A 19,543-nucleotide genomic window follows, 5' to 3' on the forward strand; every position below is an offset into this window, starting at 1 on the left:
TGTGTGATGGCCAGGGCAATGGCGGCCTCTTCAGCCTCCTCCGAAGTGGCAGCGGGGGATATGTGAAGGGTGGCAATCGGTTTGAGGGAAGGGTTTGTGATGGTTACAACCGCGTCCTCGCTATTCTAAATGTCACGCGTGCCTACCGGCTGCCGCTGCGCGACGACTCGACTTGGTAGCCCATCTCTCACCCTGGTATGACGTCAGAGGTCATTCTAAAGGTCAAACGGGGCTACCGGCCGCCGCTACGCGAAAGGCCGTTCGTGAGCGTAGTATTGCTTTCGAAATAAAGCATGTCCACAATTCCTGCTGCCGGAGTGAGCATCGTCTGCTAGGCTATTCTGATTAGTGCGAAGCAGCCTCTACCCATTTTCGGCTATTATGCATCGGGGCCCCTAGAACCTGCGACCAATCGTTCTATCCTCTGCATTTTGTGCAGGTGACATCTTACAAGAGTGCATCTTTGACATCTTGAAAAACTGAAAATTGTTTTTTGGGGAAAGAAAATGGCGCAACTGTCTCACATTTCGGTGGACACCTGAACCGCACTTTAAGGGAAGGGATAAATGAGGGAGTGAGAGAAGAAAGGAAGAAAGAGGTGCCATAGTGGAGGGCTCCGGAAAAATTTCGACCACCTGGGGATATTAACGGGTTGTTGCGTCACCCGTTCTGCGGATGGCGACACATCGTATGGTTACATTTCATCACATCACCATGCAATCCCGCTTAGGTACACTTCTATATCCCCCCGCACATAGTGCTCTCCCCAAACCCCAAAAAGTTGCGTGGAGGCAACTCCAAACGAACACCTTCCCAACCCCGCGATATATGCCCGCATATACGCTGGGGTCTACACCCCTTCCTGTCAACTATGTGGCCAACATGCCATTATATCCCACATACTCTGCGCTTGCCTTCGGGACACCCGTCCTCGAGGCTTGGAGCTCTCGAATCCAGACCAGTGGGAGGCCGCATTGCTCAGTTACAAGTCGGACACACAGATCCGGGCTGTGACAAGAGCCCTAGAAGTCGTCGAGCGCCTTGGGCTCATAGCCACTTGATGGGGCTATACCCCCACGACACCTGCTACTTTTGTCAACGAAAATTAAGTTTATCCTTCTCCTTGACGTGCACTGACATCGCACAGCAAATGGGCGCCTTTTGCGTAAGGGAACAGATAAAGGAGGCACTTAGAGAAGAAAGGAAGAAAGAGGTGCCGTAGTGGAGGTCTTCGGAATAATTTCGACAACCTGGGGATCTTTAACGTGCACTAACATCGCACAGAACAGGAGCGCCTTTTGCGTTTCCCCTCCATAGTATGACATCTTATAAAAAATGAAACATATTGCTACGGGTTGACTCAGAGAAGATGAGGCCGACGAAGTGAGAGGGCGCTTGGCGCGTGCTCGGGCTCCGAATCCTGGACGGTGGCCTGTGTTTTGGCATCCGGTGTGCCCTGTGCTTGTGTTCTGTTCAGCATGAGTGCACCAGTGTTCTGCGTGGCGTGAACGCCTCCTGCCACGTAACATCTTGGTGGAGGTGAGGACTTTCCCCTTTCTCTCGTTCTGGACTATCCCAACACGGAGCTTCGCAGCGGTCGCTACACCGGGACCGCTACAATGACGAAGCCCGGCGACTCGCCAAGTGCCACTGCCACTACATTCATGGTCATGGCTCATCCCCGTGACCCCGACATCTTTTCCGGTGCCACAACTGAAAACGTCGAGAGATGGATCTCCATGTACGAACGTGTCAGCACCCATAACAGGTGGGACCCCACCGTCATGCTGGCAAACGTAATTTTCTATTTATCTGGCACAGCAAGGCAATGGTACGACACCAACGAGGACGAGCTAACGAGTTGGGACATCTTCAAGGAAAAGCTTCGCGCTCTGTTCGGACCTCCGGATGCTTCGAAGCTCGCAACCCAAAAACACCTTGAGTCGCGTGCTCAGTCCTCCAGTGAAGGTTACGTCACGTACATACAAGACGTCCTTGCCTTATGCCACCAGGTTGACACCTCCATGTCGGAACACAAAAAGGTGGGCCACATCCTGAAGGGGATCGCGGACGACGCTTTCCATTTGCTTCTGTGCAAAGGATGTGATACCGTGGATGCCGTTATTAAGGAGTGCCGTCTCTTCGAGCAAGTCAAGAGCCGGCGCATATTTCCACAGTTTGAACGACTTCCCCATACGGCCGCCACATCTACGTGTGTTTTGCAGCAGCCACCACCTAGCCCACCTCCCACTTCGCCTCTCAACATCACCGACGCAGTCACCCGGATCGTTCGCCGCGAAATGGAGGCCTGTGCACCTGCGGCCCCTCAATCTACCACCCCCAGTCACCCCTTGCCCGATGTCTCCCTCATTCAAGCCGTCGTGCGAGAGGAACTCGCAAATTTGGACCTCTCACATGCTATCTGTTCCATCGGGAACTCTAGCGTCCGACCACCAACCAGGAATGTTTTCCGTCCAAGGGCTCCGTACTTTCGTCGCTACCGTAATCCAGCAGAGTGGCGGACGCCTGATGATCGCCCAATATGTTTCAATGGTTCCTGTGTCGGCCACATTTCCCGGCACTGCCGCAATAGATGGTTTCCGACTCCTCGCACCGAGCTTTCCTATGCCAACCGTTCAGATATGCCCCCCCCCCCCCCGTTTTCCGCCCCGACCACCTCATGACCAATCAGATTCGGCCAATGATCTCGCCAGCTCCCGACCACGTCGTTCTTCCCGCTCTCCATCTCCCCGAGGCCGGCGTTTCCGATCCCCGCAGCCCCTTCGATCCTCGGCAGCCTCATACGACCGCTCTGACTTGGAAAACTAGCTGATGCAGCTCCCGGAGGTGACGCTGCATCCAAGACCAGGCCCGCAAATCCTCTACAGACCTCCCACTTGAACCAACTAGACGTTTGTGTTGATGGTGTCCCCGTTCGTGCGCTTATCGACACTGGTGCGCATATCTCTGTCATGAGTGCACAACTTCGTCGTCGTTTACGTAAAGTTCTCACGCCGGCTCGGTCTCGAGTGCGTGTCGCGGACGGTGGAACAGTTAGTGTTGACGGACTCTGCACTGCACGCGTTAGTGTTGCTGGCCATGACCTTCCGGTGCAGTTCACTGTTTTGAACCCTTGTGCTCATGACCTCATCCTCGGCCTCGATTTCCTGTCAGAACACTCCGCCCTGATCGACTGCTCGCAAGGCGTCCTACACCTCGATCTCCCAACCATCGATCCTGAACCCTTGCATTCCCCCCGACTGTATTCGCCCGACCAAGTTTCTCTGCCCTCACTAGCCGCCTTATTCGTTACCCTACGTCCTACCTCATCAGTGGCCGATGGTGACTACTTAGTCGCCCCTATTTCAGATGTCTTGCTGCACCGCAACGTTGCACTGCCCCATACTGTCGCTACAATCAGGGGAAACAGCGTGTCACTACCGTTAATTAATTTCAGCTATTCAGTCCAAGTCCTTCCACCTGGCATATGCGTGGCAACGTTCTCCCCTATTGGCTCCTGCCCAGTTGCCCCATTGGACCCTGCCCATGCATCAGCTCCTGCAGATCCTCTTCACGCTCCTACTTCGACTGCCGCGATCACGGCAATGATGCCCTCCGATTTGCTCCCTGCTCAATCTTGTCAGTTGCGTGCGCTTCTCGAGTCCTATTCCGGCATCTTCGACCTCCATAACAGCGCCCTTGGCCAAGCTCTTACCGTTACGCACCGCATCGACACCGGCGACGCTCCTCCGATCCGCCGCCGACCATACCGGGTCTCCCATGCAGAACGACAGGTAATCCAGGCGGAAGTGGCAAAAATGCTGGAGAAGAACATCATTGAGCCCTCTCACAGTCCTTGGGCTTCGCCCGTCGTCTTGGTCAAGAAGAAAGATGGCTCGTGGCGCTTCTGTGTGGATTACCGTCACCTGAATAAGATCACTAAAAAAGATGTCTATCCGCTTCCTCGAATCGACGATGCCTTAGACTGCCTCTACGGAGCCAAATTCTTCTCCTCCATAGACCTACGCTCTGGCTATTGGCAAATTGCTGTGGATGACCAGGATCGGGAGAAGACTGCTTTTGTTACTCCTGATGGATTATATCAGTTTAAGGTTATGCCTTTCGGCTTATGTAACGCCCCAGCCACTTTCGAGCGCATGATGGACTCCTTGCTGCAAGGTTTTAAGTGGTCCACTTGCCTCTGCTATTTAGACGATGTAATTGTGTTTTCTCCCTCGTTTTCATCCCACATGGACCACCTCTCACAAGTTCTTTCCCTCTTCCGTCATGCCGGGCTGCAGCTCAACTCTTCAAAATGCCGTTTCGCGCGTCGTCAGCTCACTATACTAGGCCATGTCGTCGATGCTACAGGGGTTCGTCCCGATCCAGACAAGATCCGAGCAGTAAAGGACTTCCCAGTACCCCGTACGAGCAACGACGTTCGAAGTTTTTTGGGTCTTTGTTCTTACTTTCGTAGATTTATTCAAGATTTTGCCGACATTGCTCAGCCGCTCACCGATCTTCTTAAAAAGGATGTCAGTTTTTCCTGGGGGTCCTCTCAAGACCGCGCCTTTGCCCACCTTATAAGGAAGCTTACCACTGCACCGGTCTTGGCACACTTTGATGTGTCAGCTCCTACGGAAGTCCGTACTGATGCTAGTGGCCATGGAATCGGGGCAATCCTTTCCCAGCGTCAATCCGGCACACATCGCGTAATTGCCTATGCTAGCCGCCTCCTATCCCCTTCCGAGAAGAACTACTCCATTACCGAAAGAGAGTGCTTGGCCCTCGTCTGGGCTGTTGGCAAATTTCGACCCTACCTATATGGCAGGCCATTCACAGTTGTTACAGATCATCACGCACTGTGCTGGCTCTCTTCTCTGAAGGATCCTATCGGTCGCCTCGGTCGTTGGGCGCTACGACTCCAAGAATATGACTACGTTGTGATCTACAAGTCCGGACGGTTGCACAAAGATGCCGACTGCCTCTCTCGTTACCCTGTCGCCCACACTAATACTGCGACGAGCGCAAGCGCTATTGACCTGTTCTCTCTATCGCCGTTTACAACTATCGGCGAAGAACAGCGTCGGGATGCGGAGCTTCTCTCCATCATCGATCGCCTAACGTCCGCCCACACCAACCCTTCACTGAACCGCTTTGCTCTCGTTGATGGTATTTTATACCGCCGGAATCTTCAACCAACTGGTCCTGACCTTCTCCTCGTCGTCCCGAAGCACTTACGAACAGTCGTCCTCCACGAACTCCATGACCTCCCGACTGCTGGCCATCTAGGCGTTACTCGCACGTACGACCGCATCCGTCGTCGGTTCTTCTGGCCTGGCCTCTACCGCTCAGTGCGCCGTTACATTGGTTCTTGCGATGAGTGTCAGCGTCGCAAGCGCCCTGCATCTGCTCCCGCTGGCTTTCTTCAGCCCATTGACATCCCTCCGGAGCCGTTCTACCGTGTCGGCTTGGATCTTCTCGTCCCCTTTCCTGAGTGCACTTCTGGGAACAGATGGGTTGCAGTAGCCACAGACTATGCCACCCGGTACGCGATAACACGTGCGCTCCCCACGAGTACTGCCGCTGATGTCGCCGACTTTCTTCTTCAGGATGTCATTCTTCATCATGGAGCACCCCACCAACTGCTCACCGACCGAGGCCGCACCTTCCTTTCAGCAGTGGTAAACGACATTCTTCGCGCGTGCTCAACTAAGCACAAGTTGACGATTGCTTACCACCCCCAAACTAATGGCCTCACTGAGCGACTCAATCGCACGCTTACCGACATGCTCGCCATGTACGTCTCCTCTGATCACCGAGACTGGGACGTCGCACTCCCATACGTTACATTTGCATATAATTCATCCCGCCACGACACTGCCGGCTACTCTCCGTTTTACCTCCTGTACGGCCGCGAGCCTCAACTGCCGCTTGACACATTGTATCGAACATCTCCTCCCCCACATTCTGAATACGCCCGTGAAGCCATTTCCCATGCCGACCATGCTCGCCAAGTCGCCCGTTCCCGCTTGCAAGCCTCCCAAGCTTCTCAGCAACAGCACTATAACCGCCGCCACCTGGACAGTGCCTTCTTGCCTGGGTCCCTTGTATTGCTCTGGGTGCCTTCTCGCCGTGTAGGGCTCTCGGAAAAGCTTCTTTCTCGATATGTGGGCCCATATCGTGTGCTGCGCCAAGTCACAACCGTCACATACGAGATTGAGCCTGCCTTCCCCGAGTGCACTTCCCGTACTCCACCCTCCGATATTGTGCACGTGTCGCGCCTAAAGCCCTACCACCTACCTTCTTCTGACACTCGCTAAGCAGCACCGCGACGGTGCTTTTGCGCCCGGGGGTCATGCTACGGGTCGATTCAGAGAAGATGAGGCCGACGAAGTGAGAGGGCGCTTGGCGCGTGCTCGGGCTCCGAATCCTGGACGGTGGCCTGTGTTTTGGCATCCGGTGTGCCCTGTGCTTGTGTTCTGTTCAGCGTGAGTGCACCAGTGTTCTGCGTGGCGTGAACGCCTCCTGCCACGTAACAATATTGTGAAAGATATATCATTGAAGCATACTGAGGAGAACCCTCGATATCGGCACAGTGATGTAGTTAAAACAGACGCTTTCGAGGTGCTACCCTCAAAGGCAACTGGGGCCTTGCGTCGTGCTTGGAACGTTATGCGTCTGCAACAATCCAGAGCCACAAACTCAGAGCAGATAAAACACGAAACAAACCTTCCCAGAGCCCAGCCATAAAACTTTCTTCCCGGTGTCTGCTTCGCACGAAGCAGAAGAGCCATATGACGACGCTCGTTCCAGTATTGTGCTCACTGCGCATGTTCAATCAATCTGGCCACGGTCTTTATCCCCGCCCGTGTAAAGGTCTCTCAAAGGCGGAGGAGCGGCTTCTGCTTCGCCTGTATACTAATACTTTGCTCTTCCCGACCGCTCTGAAACACTTTGACCCTTCTTTCTCGGGCAGCTGTACGCACTGTGCGGAGAAGTCTTCGGACATCTACCACATGGTGTGGGCCTGCCCCTCCAACCCAGCTATCCCCCCTCACCCCAACCCAACCCAGGAGGACTGGGAGAAGACCCTGCTCGGCTGCTCTGACGTGCAGGCCCAACGGGCCTTGGTCGCGCGAGCCCGGACGGCGGCCGACGCCACTGGGGTCCCGAACTAGGGACGTCCACCTAATACTTGTAAGGGCTGGCCCCCTCTGGGTCAGCTCATGCATAACCTCTTTAAGTGTATCCGTACATAAATGTTTTCCACCCCCATCGCCGACGGAAGAATTTACCCTTATCCACGTGAGAAAGGGCTCGCCGGCCAGCAGTCTTGGCGAGGCGAATGCTGCGTTGCGTCGCCGCTTGGGGCTAATCGCATCGTTGGGAGAAGAACCCTTCTCCCCCGGTCGGAACGACGGCGGCTAAATGAGGGTATCGCCTCTTTCCCGCCGTGGACCGACCTGGCTAGAAACGACCCCTTCCTCTTCCTTGAGATGTCTAACAGCGTTAGCCATCCCCTTCCCTTTCTACGATGCGCCGGGACTCGAGTTGGTGGCCTTGCTGGGTGCAGAGCTTCCAGTTTGTCCTGATTACCGACCGATGTATCCAGGGCTGCAGTTCATGGTGCTGCATCTCCGCCACCACCGGTGTTCATAGAAGGCTACACAGTCGACATCGCCATCGCAAGTGCAGGCCTTCACCACCGGAACCAACTGCGAGACGGCGACGGTACCGTCGTCTGCGGTGGGCGGCTCTCGAAGTGATCAAGAGTGACCACTTGACTAGACACTGATTTAGTGCAGTTTCCCCAGCTAGGGATATACGGACGACCAATCGTATTTTAGCAGCCGGATGGCATGTGAAAAAGAACCCTCTGATCTCTACTTCTATCTCATGTACTCCTCTATATATGTAATATCAATCGCTTGTAAACTCCTCTCCTAGAACCTCCTCCCCATCACATAAGCAGCAGATTTCCGAGCCGGGGTCCGAGGACCTAGACCTGCCCGTGACAACCCATACACTCCGAACGTTCGCTCTAATGTGTCGCGTTAAAACTTCAGTCCCTGCATCCTCCGTTGTTCACCGCTATTTCGTGCTCGAGCAACTTGCGACGTGGCTGCTTCTGCCTAAAAACCTTCCCCTCAATTCCAGCTTTTAGCTTCGACCCACACAACAACATATCGCCTGCCAGGATACAATGTTGCCATGAAGGAGCCACCTGCCTTCCACCAAATCTAATAATAAATGGGCGTTATTTTTGTTCTTCGTCTTGTAACCACTCTAGCACGATTCTTTGCACTTGGATGAATTTTTTCGCAAAGTAAGCATAGGTGTCGGCAGAAAACAGTTTTTATTGAACATGATGTCACGTAACTACATGTGCAATTTCGAGCATTGCCTCACGTACTTGGGCTATTACGAGAGCGAACAGCCGCCGGGTGGCTTCATGCATCTGTTAAAGGCGCATCGTCCGGTTCGCTTCGTATCACCGGTGGTAGACGGTTGCACGCCGACGTTTTGTTGTGCGGAGTTTCTGTTCTGTGGATTGTTGTTTTTGAAACTTTTATTGAATGAACCCGGTGATTTGAGTCCCTATTTCATCATTCCTTTGTAAGACGCTGCTACGGCAGCCCTGTGGTGGTGGCTTGCAAAGATCCATCAGGCCTTTTTTTCTCGCTTTACTGAGACTGAGTGCCTTGGCTCACTGTTCTCCTTAAGAGGGCGCGCACCGGTGCTCCCACTGGCCGGCCGCCCTGTTCGCGCCCGCATTGTGGACAGATACATCGCCAAATCTGGCTGTGGTAGTTAAAGGATGCTTCGCATAAAAAATAAAATGCCTCTGCCTGTACCACTGACATATAGCAGGCTCTAGGGGAAGACAGGGGACTGTAGCCACTGCCGATCAGGGTGGTACCCCAGGTTCTCAGCGTCGGCCCAGGGAAGATCCCGCTGTACGCGCTGCCGAAATATGGCTAATCGGCGTCGGGCCCATACCGACCGTCACCGCCAGCTGCACGCTACCGCTGCGCGTGGGTGCCGAAAGCAGCTGCCAGAGGCTTCGTTTGACGCTTTGGCCGTATACGGCCCATCGACGCCGTCGCCGAAGCCCAACCTCCGTCGCTGTTCGGCAAGCAAAAAAAAAAAGCCTTTGGAAGCCATGACTCGTTCCTGGTAACACAGGCCTCAGCACAGCGATAGCGTCTGCCCTGTTTAGCGCGTCACGCAAGGCTAACTGATATGAGTCGTAAAGGCGGGGCTCGAACGCTGTCTAGGACGAAGTGTCAGCAACGCCAGTTACAGGCAGAGGCAGTGTAACTAAAGCGCGAAAATTAGTGGTCAAACATTAACACAAATAGATCAGCCTGTTGGCATGCTAATACCTTGAAGTTCATAGCGACACACTCGGCGAAGACGAAGGAAAAGGATGCAACAAGAATTTACTATCTTAAAACAGCTTGATAGTAAGCCCTCGTCATGACTTCTTCCTTCACCTTGGTTTCATGTGTCGCACTGAACCTCAAAATGTTCGAGGATTTATTTTTCACGCCAAATAACACAAGACTACGACATCGCGCTTTTCTTTTTGCTCTTAATTATGACGTAAAGGTTTAGTTGCCTACTCAATTCGAAATTTTCGATGGTTCCACAGCACAAGCCGCCATGTTTTGAGCGTATGGGCGTATAACGAGGCTGTGCTCTACCCTACATATTGCTTGCGTTACAGAGCAGAGAGTAACGACTGGGCAATTGATTTATGTTTTTTATTTGCCGTAGCAGAAACATGCCCTTATCATTTCATTTCCTACGCGTGAAGCGATGAGAACTTTCCAGGAGGAATGACGACCATGCAGTTTATGTGATATTCATGATGGTGGTTGGTGCTTTAGGCTCCTCATCTTGAAAGTTCAGTGTTGAACTTGTATTCAACGCTCCGCGAATCACCCGAAATTCTTATCCCGATTAGCGTTGAGCGCATTTGCTGCTATTTTCGCTGTCAGTTAATTTATTTTATGTGTAAAGGTCCGCCCTATAAATAGCTTGCAGCTTACGACTTCGTTTTTTTTTTGCGTGTCGTCACCACAACGACACAATAAGATCTTTCCGTTCAGCAAGGTACCTTTCACGAAGTTCGTTGTTTTTGTAAAGCACCTTACTTAGTTGCGATATCTTCTTGTTCCAACATCAGAACGGCTTCATCATTTGTTCTTGCGAGCAGGAATAGACTTAGATAGCGAAAATGGTCATTCGGAAGCAGCTTTGCTTTTAAGCAGCTCAAGACATTTCATATCTGCGTCGATGCCAGCACCAAGCACGATACTGCGAAATACGGAACTTGAATCTGCCAGCAGATCTGTCACGCCACCGTTCTCCAGCACTCGGCCGTCGCCCATAACCACCACCCTGAAAGGCAACAGGAAAAGTCACTTCTGATTCACACATACGAAACGGCAGTACTGTAAGAACATGTACAAAACAAGAGGCTTGCCGTCGCATGCAGTGCAGCGAACGCTGAGAAATTATTCGAACTTTCGGCGATAACCTTGTTGATACTGCATCAGGAAAAAAGGCAGCAACTGTTGGCGCGTAAAAGCAAACAAATTCAACGTTCCGGTAAAGGCGCTGATTGTTGTTCTTCGAGTCGCACATAACAAAGGTGAAAATTCTTTTTTGCGCTTTGTTGATTGAAACACGACTAATCACGCACAAGCAAGTTCCAGAATTATGGCCGTCTTCAGGTACTGAATAGTGGCAATAATATTCACAACACGACCACCACGTCGGCGCCCACTCTGAAGCGCTTTTAGACCACGTCCCTACAGATAGCACATCTTCGAGAGCATTCAGTTCTTAGACCACACAACTACTGCCCCTTATAGACTTACATGGACACATGAATGATCATCTTGATCGCACTATTACCCAACCCAAGTGGCCCTCACTGTCCACACAGTCCGAGAGATAATACACCTGTTTTTCAACCCACATGATCCTTACAGCGCACAGCCCTACATGGACCACATAGTCATAATAATGGCTCTAGTACTAGACCACTTACCTCGCCCTTACGGCTTTATAAGCTTGCATGAGTACCACGATCACAGTGAAGGCACACCTATTTCCCACGGCTTACAGCCCTACTTGTGCCACGTAATCACAAAGCAGGCACATTTTTTTTTTATGAGCGCACATAGGCTTAACAGCTGACAGCCCTATATGTATCCCATGATCACAAAGCTGGGACACTATTTCGCTGCCAGAATTGCTCTTACGCCTTGTAGAGCTGCATAGAACACATGAGATATGGCGCTATTTATCGACCTACTTGACCCTTATAGGTTATAGCTTTGCATGGACACCTTCATCAATGAACAGGCTCAACAATTTCTGAACTCAGGTGGTCATTAAACAGCCATTGAATACAGAGTTCGCACACCTTATTCACAGCTCATCTACCGCCAACGGCTTACAGACACACGCGGACATGATGGTAACAGAGATCTACAAATAGTTCTGAACGCACGTGACCTTAGCTGCTTATGGCTCTACGTGGACAACATCAGCCGAAAGCTCGTCCAGCTATTTCTGGACACCTGTAGGGCAACAGACTTACCATCCAACGTGGGCCCTAGATTTTCCGAATTGCATGGCTCCAGTGAGAATGGCTGCCATTTTGCGTAACAGCGTTCGACAGAAAATACCTTTCAAGCAGTGGTAGTTCATAAAACTACAATGCGCCGTTGTCAGTATCCAGATATCAAAGCGAAGAAATTTAGCGGCCACTCTGAAACCGTTCACAAAAAATAGGCCGGCCTTTTGTCATCGCTTTGTGCCGACAGAAAATAATTTAGGCACGCTGAAAACGCAATACCGCATCTCCCCGTAGGTGCAGTTACCGATATTGCTGCAAGCTTTGCTAACGCCATGAAGAATTTGTCCTCTGAATTCATCTAACAGCTGCTTTGCAAGGTATAAGTGTTCAGCTTCTGATCTCATGGTCATATTATAAGTCTTTTCCAGCAATAAGCGCAAACTATGATCCTATCTTTCGTGATAAACGCCGGTCGACAACCCCGTCTCATTGGAATGTGCACCAGAAAACATAGCGTGAAGAATTACTATATGACGCTCAGTTTATTTCCTTGAACAGAATCTTGAAAAAATAAACTAAATCACGTGAATATAGTGTGTCGGACTACCGTGGGAACTGTCAACATACGTCGTCTTCATGCCACGTACTCCAAACTTTTACTACATGGAGTATATTCTTCATCAGGTACCTGCAGGACAATTTCACGTCATACACATTTTTTCTCTATTTCATTAGCAATAGCAATTTGGCTCACCTGTCATAGTCGAGTATTGTGTCTATGCGATGAGCTATTGTGATGACGGTGCAGTGCGCGAAGCTTTCTCTCAGGGTGGCCTGCACCCTCTGCTCCGTGTCCGCATCCATCTGAGATGTGGCCTCGTCCAAAACCAGGATCTTCGTCGCTCTCAAGAGCGCGCGAGCGAGCGCCACCAACTGGCACTGACCGGCACTGTGAAAGGTCATCAAAAAATATAGTTAAAAAGTATGTACACCCACGCGATATGTACAAAACTGCAGCAATAGCTTTAGAAATCTCCTGAACAGCTGCTTTTCGATGGGAGATCGTGCCTTGCGTGGCCTTACTGTGATAGTGTGGCCGGAATGTGCAGCATTTTGCAACCCACTTATCAACTGCGCGCTCAGGCACTGGGGCTGGGGCGCTTTTATTATTGTAAGCAGCAAAAGGTTATGAGAAAACAAAAGGCGCAGTAAATGTCGCGCAAAGCCCTTCGCCTGTTATTACCCGGTGGTTCGCGGAGTGCCCGCTAGGGATACTGCGGTCGCCTTCAATAGTTGCTGCGTCGGAACACGCTACCTCCCATCTCCATCTCTCTGCCCATCTTCTCTCAGTAGTTTGTGGCGCTACCTTTGTGGGTATTGCCGTTTTTTCTTGTTGTACCCGACTCGAAAGCCCGAGGAGTAGTCAATATAGCCATCGCTTAATAGCTGTCGTAGCGTCACTTCCATAGTTGATTGACTAAAATGCGTTCTCTAATAAGCGACCTTCATGTGCACTTTTCCCGTGGCATCTGTGAGGACGTGTGGCCCCAGCGTTGTCAAGGGGGCTATTGGTAGAGGCTTGTAAGTTCAGACGCATTTTACTGGATGGTTGTGCGAGGGAGACACCCGGCGGGCCCGGAGGGTAACCCGATAAACTAGGAGCGCTGGAACCACAGCTTTTACGGCGTAAGAGGTCTATACTATTAACACAGTAAATCTACAAGTCCGCTGTTAATAAATATGTATTCATTCACCGAACACTTCACTGCCAGTTTCTGCACAGTTTTCTCATTGTAAGCACACTAGAACGTCTCGGCACTTCTGTATGCCTACGCACATCTGCCATCCAATGCTGTTCATGGCTCCCCTGAGACTCCGGCTGAGGACTCAGACATGGACCTTACGACGTCCCCGGCAGACGACACTCCTTCCCAGGAAATCGGCTGGACCACCATCGGTGCCAACCGTAAGCCTGCCACCGCAGCCCGACCCCGCGCCGAGCTCATCACAGTTGCCATCCAGCTTCCCCCTGGAACCCTCACCCCCAAGCTACCTCTCTACGACGTACTCGCCGCAGTCGCCTCCGCTGCACAACTTTCCTCGAAGACCAGTGCCGACATCACCCTTCAGGCCAAGCCAGCAGAAAGCCTTGTGTTTCTAAAGACTCATTCTCCTCTCACCGCCCACCTCCTACTCTCTGTCACGCATCTTCAGCTTCATGGTAAGCCTGTCACCATCAAAACTTACACCCCCCATCCTCCCATCTCATGCCTCGGCGTCATCCATAACGTCGGGGGCCACTTCACTCCTGATGACCTCATGCATGACCTGGAATCTTTCAAAACAGATATTCTCGCTGCTCGCATGATGGGATCCACTCAATCAGTGCTCATAACGTTCGCTGGCACCGTCATCCCCCACTTTGTTTATTTCAAACGCGTTGCCTTCCGGTGCCGTCCTCATAAACCTAAGCCTCCCACCTGCACCCGTTGTCTCACTCTAGGCCATCGCGCCCACCAATGCACCCAGCACAGCGTTCCGGCCAAGTGCCGTCGCTGTGCTGCTCCTCTACCCGCTGACCCTTCCGCTCATGTGTGTGCCCAGCCCTGGTGCGTTCATTGCCAGGTGAACACCCACCCCTCCCTCGACCCCACTTGCCCCTTCATCCTTGCTAAGCAACGCGAGTGTGCTAAAGCTGCATACCTCCGACGCCTAGCTTTGCGCCGGGCCACTCAACCCACCAACCCTCCCCCCTCCCCCGCCTCCTCCTCCTCCTCCTCCTCCTCTAATCATGAATCTCCATCATCTCCGATCACGTCACCACCAGGCTCCTACGCCGCCATAGTTAAAGGATCCTCGGTGCCAGCGTCCCTCTCTTCCACTACACCACCCTCTCCATCCTTGACTGACGAGAGCCGCTCCTTCGACCTCCGGCTCGCAATGCTGGAACGCCAGCAGCGAGAGCAGCAGCGCATTTCCCACGATCTACAACAGCAGATACATGCCTTGACTCAAACCCTCCAGACAACCACCTCCTCTCTTACCTCCCAGCTTAGCAAGCTAAATGAGCATCTTGCCACGTTCACCACTCCTTCCTCCAGCGCCCAGGTCGCCCCTTTGGCTGACCTTGTAGAAACCACCACACAGGCACATCACACTCGCTTGGTTCAGCTGGAAACTTCGGTTCTCCAGATCCTTACCACCCTCCAAGCACAATCAAAGCAATTGGAATCCTTCGCATCTATGCTCCAATCCGTCCATGAGTCACTGCCCCACGCAAAAAAGAAGGAACGCGTACCATCGCGTTCCTCTCCACTATCATAATGGCGTTTGGCGAGGACCTCGAGATTGTGCAGTGGAACTGCCGAAATCTTTGCCACAATAAGACCCCCCTCCACCAGTATCTACTCACCCGCCCCTCCCTACCTCATTTTCTCCTTCTCCAGGAGACCCGGACGGCCCGCAATGTCCCAGGCTACCGCGCCTACCATGCCACTACGGCCACACCACTTGCGTCTATTTATGTACGCAGTGACGTGCTCGTAGAGCAAATTGACATCCCCTCCACCCTCCTTAAATATTTAGTTGGTGTGGTTTATTACCACCCTTCTTCCCGCATCTCACTCGTCCTTTTGTCTTTTTACAACCCCCCTGTCACTTCCTCTTTATTCTCTGCTCTGGGCAAATTCCTTCACTCTCTTTCTTCTACCTCCCATATCCTCTTTGGTGGTGACTTTAATGCCCCTCACACACTCTGGGGCTACCCACAAACCCTCAAACCCGGCCGCCTCCTCCATTGTCTGGCCCAGGAACGCCACCTCACCCTTCTTAATACTCCTGGCTCTCCTACTCGAGCAGGCACTGCCTCACAACGCCCTACGACACCCGACCTCACTTTCTCTCGGGGTTCACTTTCCTTTCACTGGCAGGTGACAGCCGAAACTCTTCTAAGTGACCACTTTCTCATCCATATCACCACCTCTCTCTCCCACATCCCTCGCTGTCATCCGATTATTCACACTGACTGGCATGCTTTTCGCACTAATCTCGCCTCCGACTCCTTTCAATCCTACGACGACTGGACGTCGCGCATCTCTGCAGCGCTCACGTCCAGTAGCCGTCGCGTTCGCTCTCGTTACCCAATCCAAGACCCAGATCCTCACCTTCTCCGTTTATGGCGTCGCCGTAAACGTCTTCAACGCTCCTTTCGCTCCCAACCACACAATGCCCAACTTTCCTCCCGGATCACTGCTTTGCGGGCCGAGATCGTCGCCCACTGCGCCTCCCTCGAGCACTCTCGTTGGAGTGCTCTTTGTGACCGTCTTGACTCTGCATTGCACTCGCGATCCACATGGTCTCTCTTCAAATCCCTCCTTGGCACTAAGCCTGCCCTTGCTCCCACTCTAGCTAAAGCCCTCACTCAAGGAACTCCCTCCGTAGTTTTTGATCAGCTCGCCTCTCTCTATCTCCCGCCCCCTCTGGCACCCTCCTACCCGGTGTACTGCGGTGGACCTAACCCCGATCTGGACCAATCCTTCACTCTCCGGGAGCTCGAATCGGCTCTGGCTGCTAATGCTACACGCTCGGCTCCCGGTGAGGATGTCATTACATACACCACACTTCGCAACCTTCCTGACTGCGCCAAAGAATTCCTCCTTAAAACCTACAATGATGCATGGGACAGCGGCTGCCTGCCCAGCTCCTGGACCTCCTCCCTCATTTCTATGATTCCAAAGCCGGGCAAGCCTCCCTCTCTCTCTAACCTCCGCCCAATCTCCCTGACATCATGTGTTGGTAAGACCCTTGAGCGAATGGCCCTGACTCGCCTCTCTAATTTTCTCGAGACGAGGGAGTTCTTCCCTCATTCCCTCATCGGCTTCCGACGCCACGTCTGTGCACAGGACATGTTTCTGGTTCTCCAGCACACGTTTCTGTCACCTACCCCCACTCAAATTCACGCACTTGTGACCGTCGATGTTCGCAAGGCCTTCGACGGTGTTTGCCACGACCACATCCTTTCCCAACTCGCCTCCCTAGACTGTGGCTCCCGCATGTACTGTTATATCCGCTCATTCCTCTCTAAACGTGTCGCTCGCTTTCGAGTCGACACCTATCTGTCCGACCCCCACAACCTCACCCGAGGCACTCCTCAAGGTGCTGTTCTCTCTCCTACCCTTTTCAATCTTGCTATGGCCCCTCTCGCCTCCCTGCTAGCTGAAATTCCCGACCTGCATCATATATTTTACGCCGATGACATCACTCTCTGGTGTTCATCTGGCTCTCCCGGTCACGTACAGGACACCCTGCAACGTGGCCTAGATCTCATCGACTCCTTTCTCACCACCGCTGGCCTCTCTCCTGCTCCTGAGAAATCCGAGCTTCTCCTTCTCAACCATTCCTCCTACCAGCGCTCACACAACCACTTCGTCTCTCTCCACCTTTCTGGCTCTCCCATTCCTGTCGTCACACAGTGCAAAGTTCTTGGCTTCCCTTTGCATGCGGCTAAGAATGTGCAATCCCTTCACCGCGCTGTCACCACCTGCCACTCTGTAACTCACCTCCTGCGGCGCGTGGTCACTCGACGCTCAGGTCTCCACGAGGCTCACGCGTGCCAAGTTGCCCACGCGCTGGCCCTCAACAAGGTCTTGTACTTTGCACCCTACGCTTCCTTCACTCAGACTCAACTTAACGCTCTCGAGACTGCCCTTGTGGGCCTCTACAAGGCAGCTCTCAACCTCCCTATCACTACCTCTACCACTAAGCTCTTTGCCACAGGCCTCTTCCATCCTCTTCGTTCTCTTCTCAGTCTCCATCGTGACTCGCAGCTTGCCCGGCTTTCCCTTACCCGTCAGGGTCAGTGGTTATTGACTCAAGCGGGTATCTCGCCCATTCCAATCTCCCCGTTTACCTCTCCTATTCCCACCCCCGCCCCCAATCTTCGTATCCTTCCCCTCCCGACCAACATGTCCCCCGTCCTGCACGCCGGACGTCGTCATGCGGCCGCACAGCACCATTCCCCTCTCTTTGATACCCAGGGTGTAGCTTACACGGATGCCTCCTTCGTGGCTCCTCGAGGTTCCTGCGGCTACGCCCTGTACCATCCACACCTCCCTGCTCCTGAAACCCACACCAGCGGGCCGTATCTACACCCTCCAGACGCATTGTCCCTCGAGGTCCTCGCCATTGCGCATGCCCTCCAGTCATTTTCCCTCCTTTCCTCTCTCCAAGAGTACACAGTCTATTCGGACTCACAAGCCGCTATACACCACATACAGAAACGCACCCTGACCCCTTCTCTCCAACAGGAGGTCGAACGAGCGGTCTCCGCACTGCAGCCTTCCATCGTTTTCCTCCGCTGGGTCCCTGGGCATTCAGGGATTGACGGCAATGAGCTGGCCCATCAGCTCGCCCGCGACACACTTTTCCGGGCACCGTTGATCCCCTGGCCCAAGCCCTCGGAGGACGGTGGGAGACTCACCCTTCGCCGCACCATAAAAGAGGTCTACCTAGAGCTCCGCCTCGACAAACGCCTTTACCCTCCCCCTCATCCATCACTCACGGTGCCGGAGTCTCGCCTTCTTCGGCACATTCAGATGAATGCAGTTATCACCCCGTCCCGCCTCTTCCTCTATCGCTATCGATCGGACCCTTCCTGTCCCAACTGCCCCTGTATCTATGCGGACCTGGCCCATTGCCTATTCTATTGCCCGGCTGCTCAGCAGTCGGGTTCCTTCCCCCCACCCTCTCTATCCATCACCACCTGGCTCGACTGGCTTGGCGCTGAAGGGGAAGAAGAACAGCGGCTTCTGGTCGCCCAGGCGGTCGAAATGCTCGGCCTGTAAATTATGGTCGATTAAAAGTCTTTTACTACTACTACTACTACTGGCTCCCCTGTGTAAGTTTATGATAGCGTGCCTTAAAAACTGAACTAGACAAGATACCTTATTTTACGCTTGTTTTGCAATTTGTACTTCATCAATGCGAAGCCAGCTGCTCAAATTATGGAATACAGTTCATAAGGAGACATACTCTGCTCCCCATCAGTGCAACGCTGGACTGTTCATTAATCTATACACAATAATAAATCGTTAATGGCTATTCAACCACTTATTAACTCTTACGAGCTTAAGAATAATTTCATGCAATTATTTTTTTACACAACAAAATATATTTCTTTAAGCTTTAGTTTCGGGCTACTGGTGTTTCATAAGGGTTGTTTGGTGCAGAAAAGAAAATTTCTCGCACTTTGACTTTTTTCTTCCTTTTTTTTTCCTTTATTTGTTCCTCAGACAGTGTCTAAGAGGAGGCCAAGGCTAAAGGCTAAGAGCCTGACGAGGCCTTGGCCCCGAGTCGGGTTGTCTACTCTTGTAGACAACCTGAAGATTCTGACTAGAATTAAGAATGTGATGAAAAAATCTAATTCCTGATCCAAAAGAACTGTGCATATAAACACAGAATACACAATGGCATTACATTAACTGATAGAATTGTTCAAAATACACAAAAAAAATGTAAAGAGGCATTTGAGAGGACACTGAGCTGTCGAAGAAAAATAAAATAAGAGTACAATAAGAACGCGGTTTCTTCGGGAATCTACCCAACGCTATTTGTTGCTTTCAAGTTAGCGTTGCTCCCAGAGGTAATCACTTTCGCAAAAAGACTGCCTTCAATCTTCTAGTAAAAACTCGTTCATTAATGATGGTAGAAGAGTGCGCAGGATTTACCGCACATATTCGTAGCTGTTTGCAATTGCTGGACTGTGGGAACATACGTCCAAGTAGTGATTGGGGGTTAAATTTTAAATAATTATATGGTAGCGAAAATTTCCTCATGAAATTACCCCGTATGCCTTAAACGACCAGCCCTGAAAGTCAAATCCACAGCTCAACCTCACTGCCTGAGATTTGAACCTCATCTTTTCGTGTGAGAACATTAAGACACTCA

The 19,543-nt window shown here is 52.1% G+C and overlaps 1 protein-coding gene across 7 annotated transcripts in view; it reads right to left on the bottom strand.

Moving 5' to 3' along the window:
• Window positions 1-9,755: 9,755 nt before the first annotated feature.
• Window positions 9,756-19,543, bottom strand: part of LOC149359420 (multidrug resistance protein mrp-7-like) — an 81,148-nt gene continuing 71,360 nt past the window's right edge. For 5 of the 7 annotated variants that reach the window (XM_089571634.1, XM_089571635.1, XM_089571633.1 and 2 more), the window contains 2 exons: window positions 12,354-12,548; window positions 9,756-10,410 (listed from right to left, as the gene is read on the bottom strand). In XM_089571634.1, the coding sequence (XP_089427760.1) occupies window positions 10,251-10,410; window positions 12,354-12,548 (355 nt within the window). In that variant the 3' untranslated portion in view covers window positions 9,756-10,250. The other 2 variants (XM_089571632.1, XR_016288779.1) reach the window with 2 other exon arrangements.

The sequence above is a fragment of the Amblyomma mixtum genome, chromosome 2, assembly GCF_055824585.1.
Source record: "Amblyomma mixtum isolate Tamu chromosome 2, ASM5582458v1, whole genome shotgun sequence".
In the NCBI taxonomy this organism is placed as follows: domain Eukaryota; kingdom Metazoa; phylum Arthropoda; class Arachnida; order Ixodida; family Ixodidae; genus Amblyomma; species Amblyomma mixtum.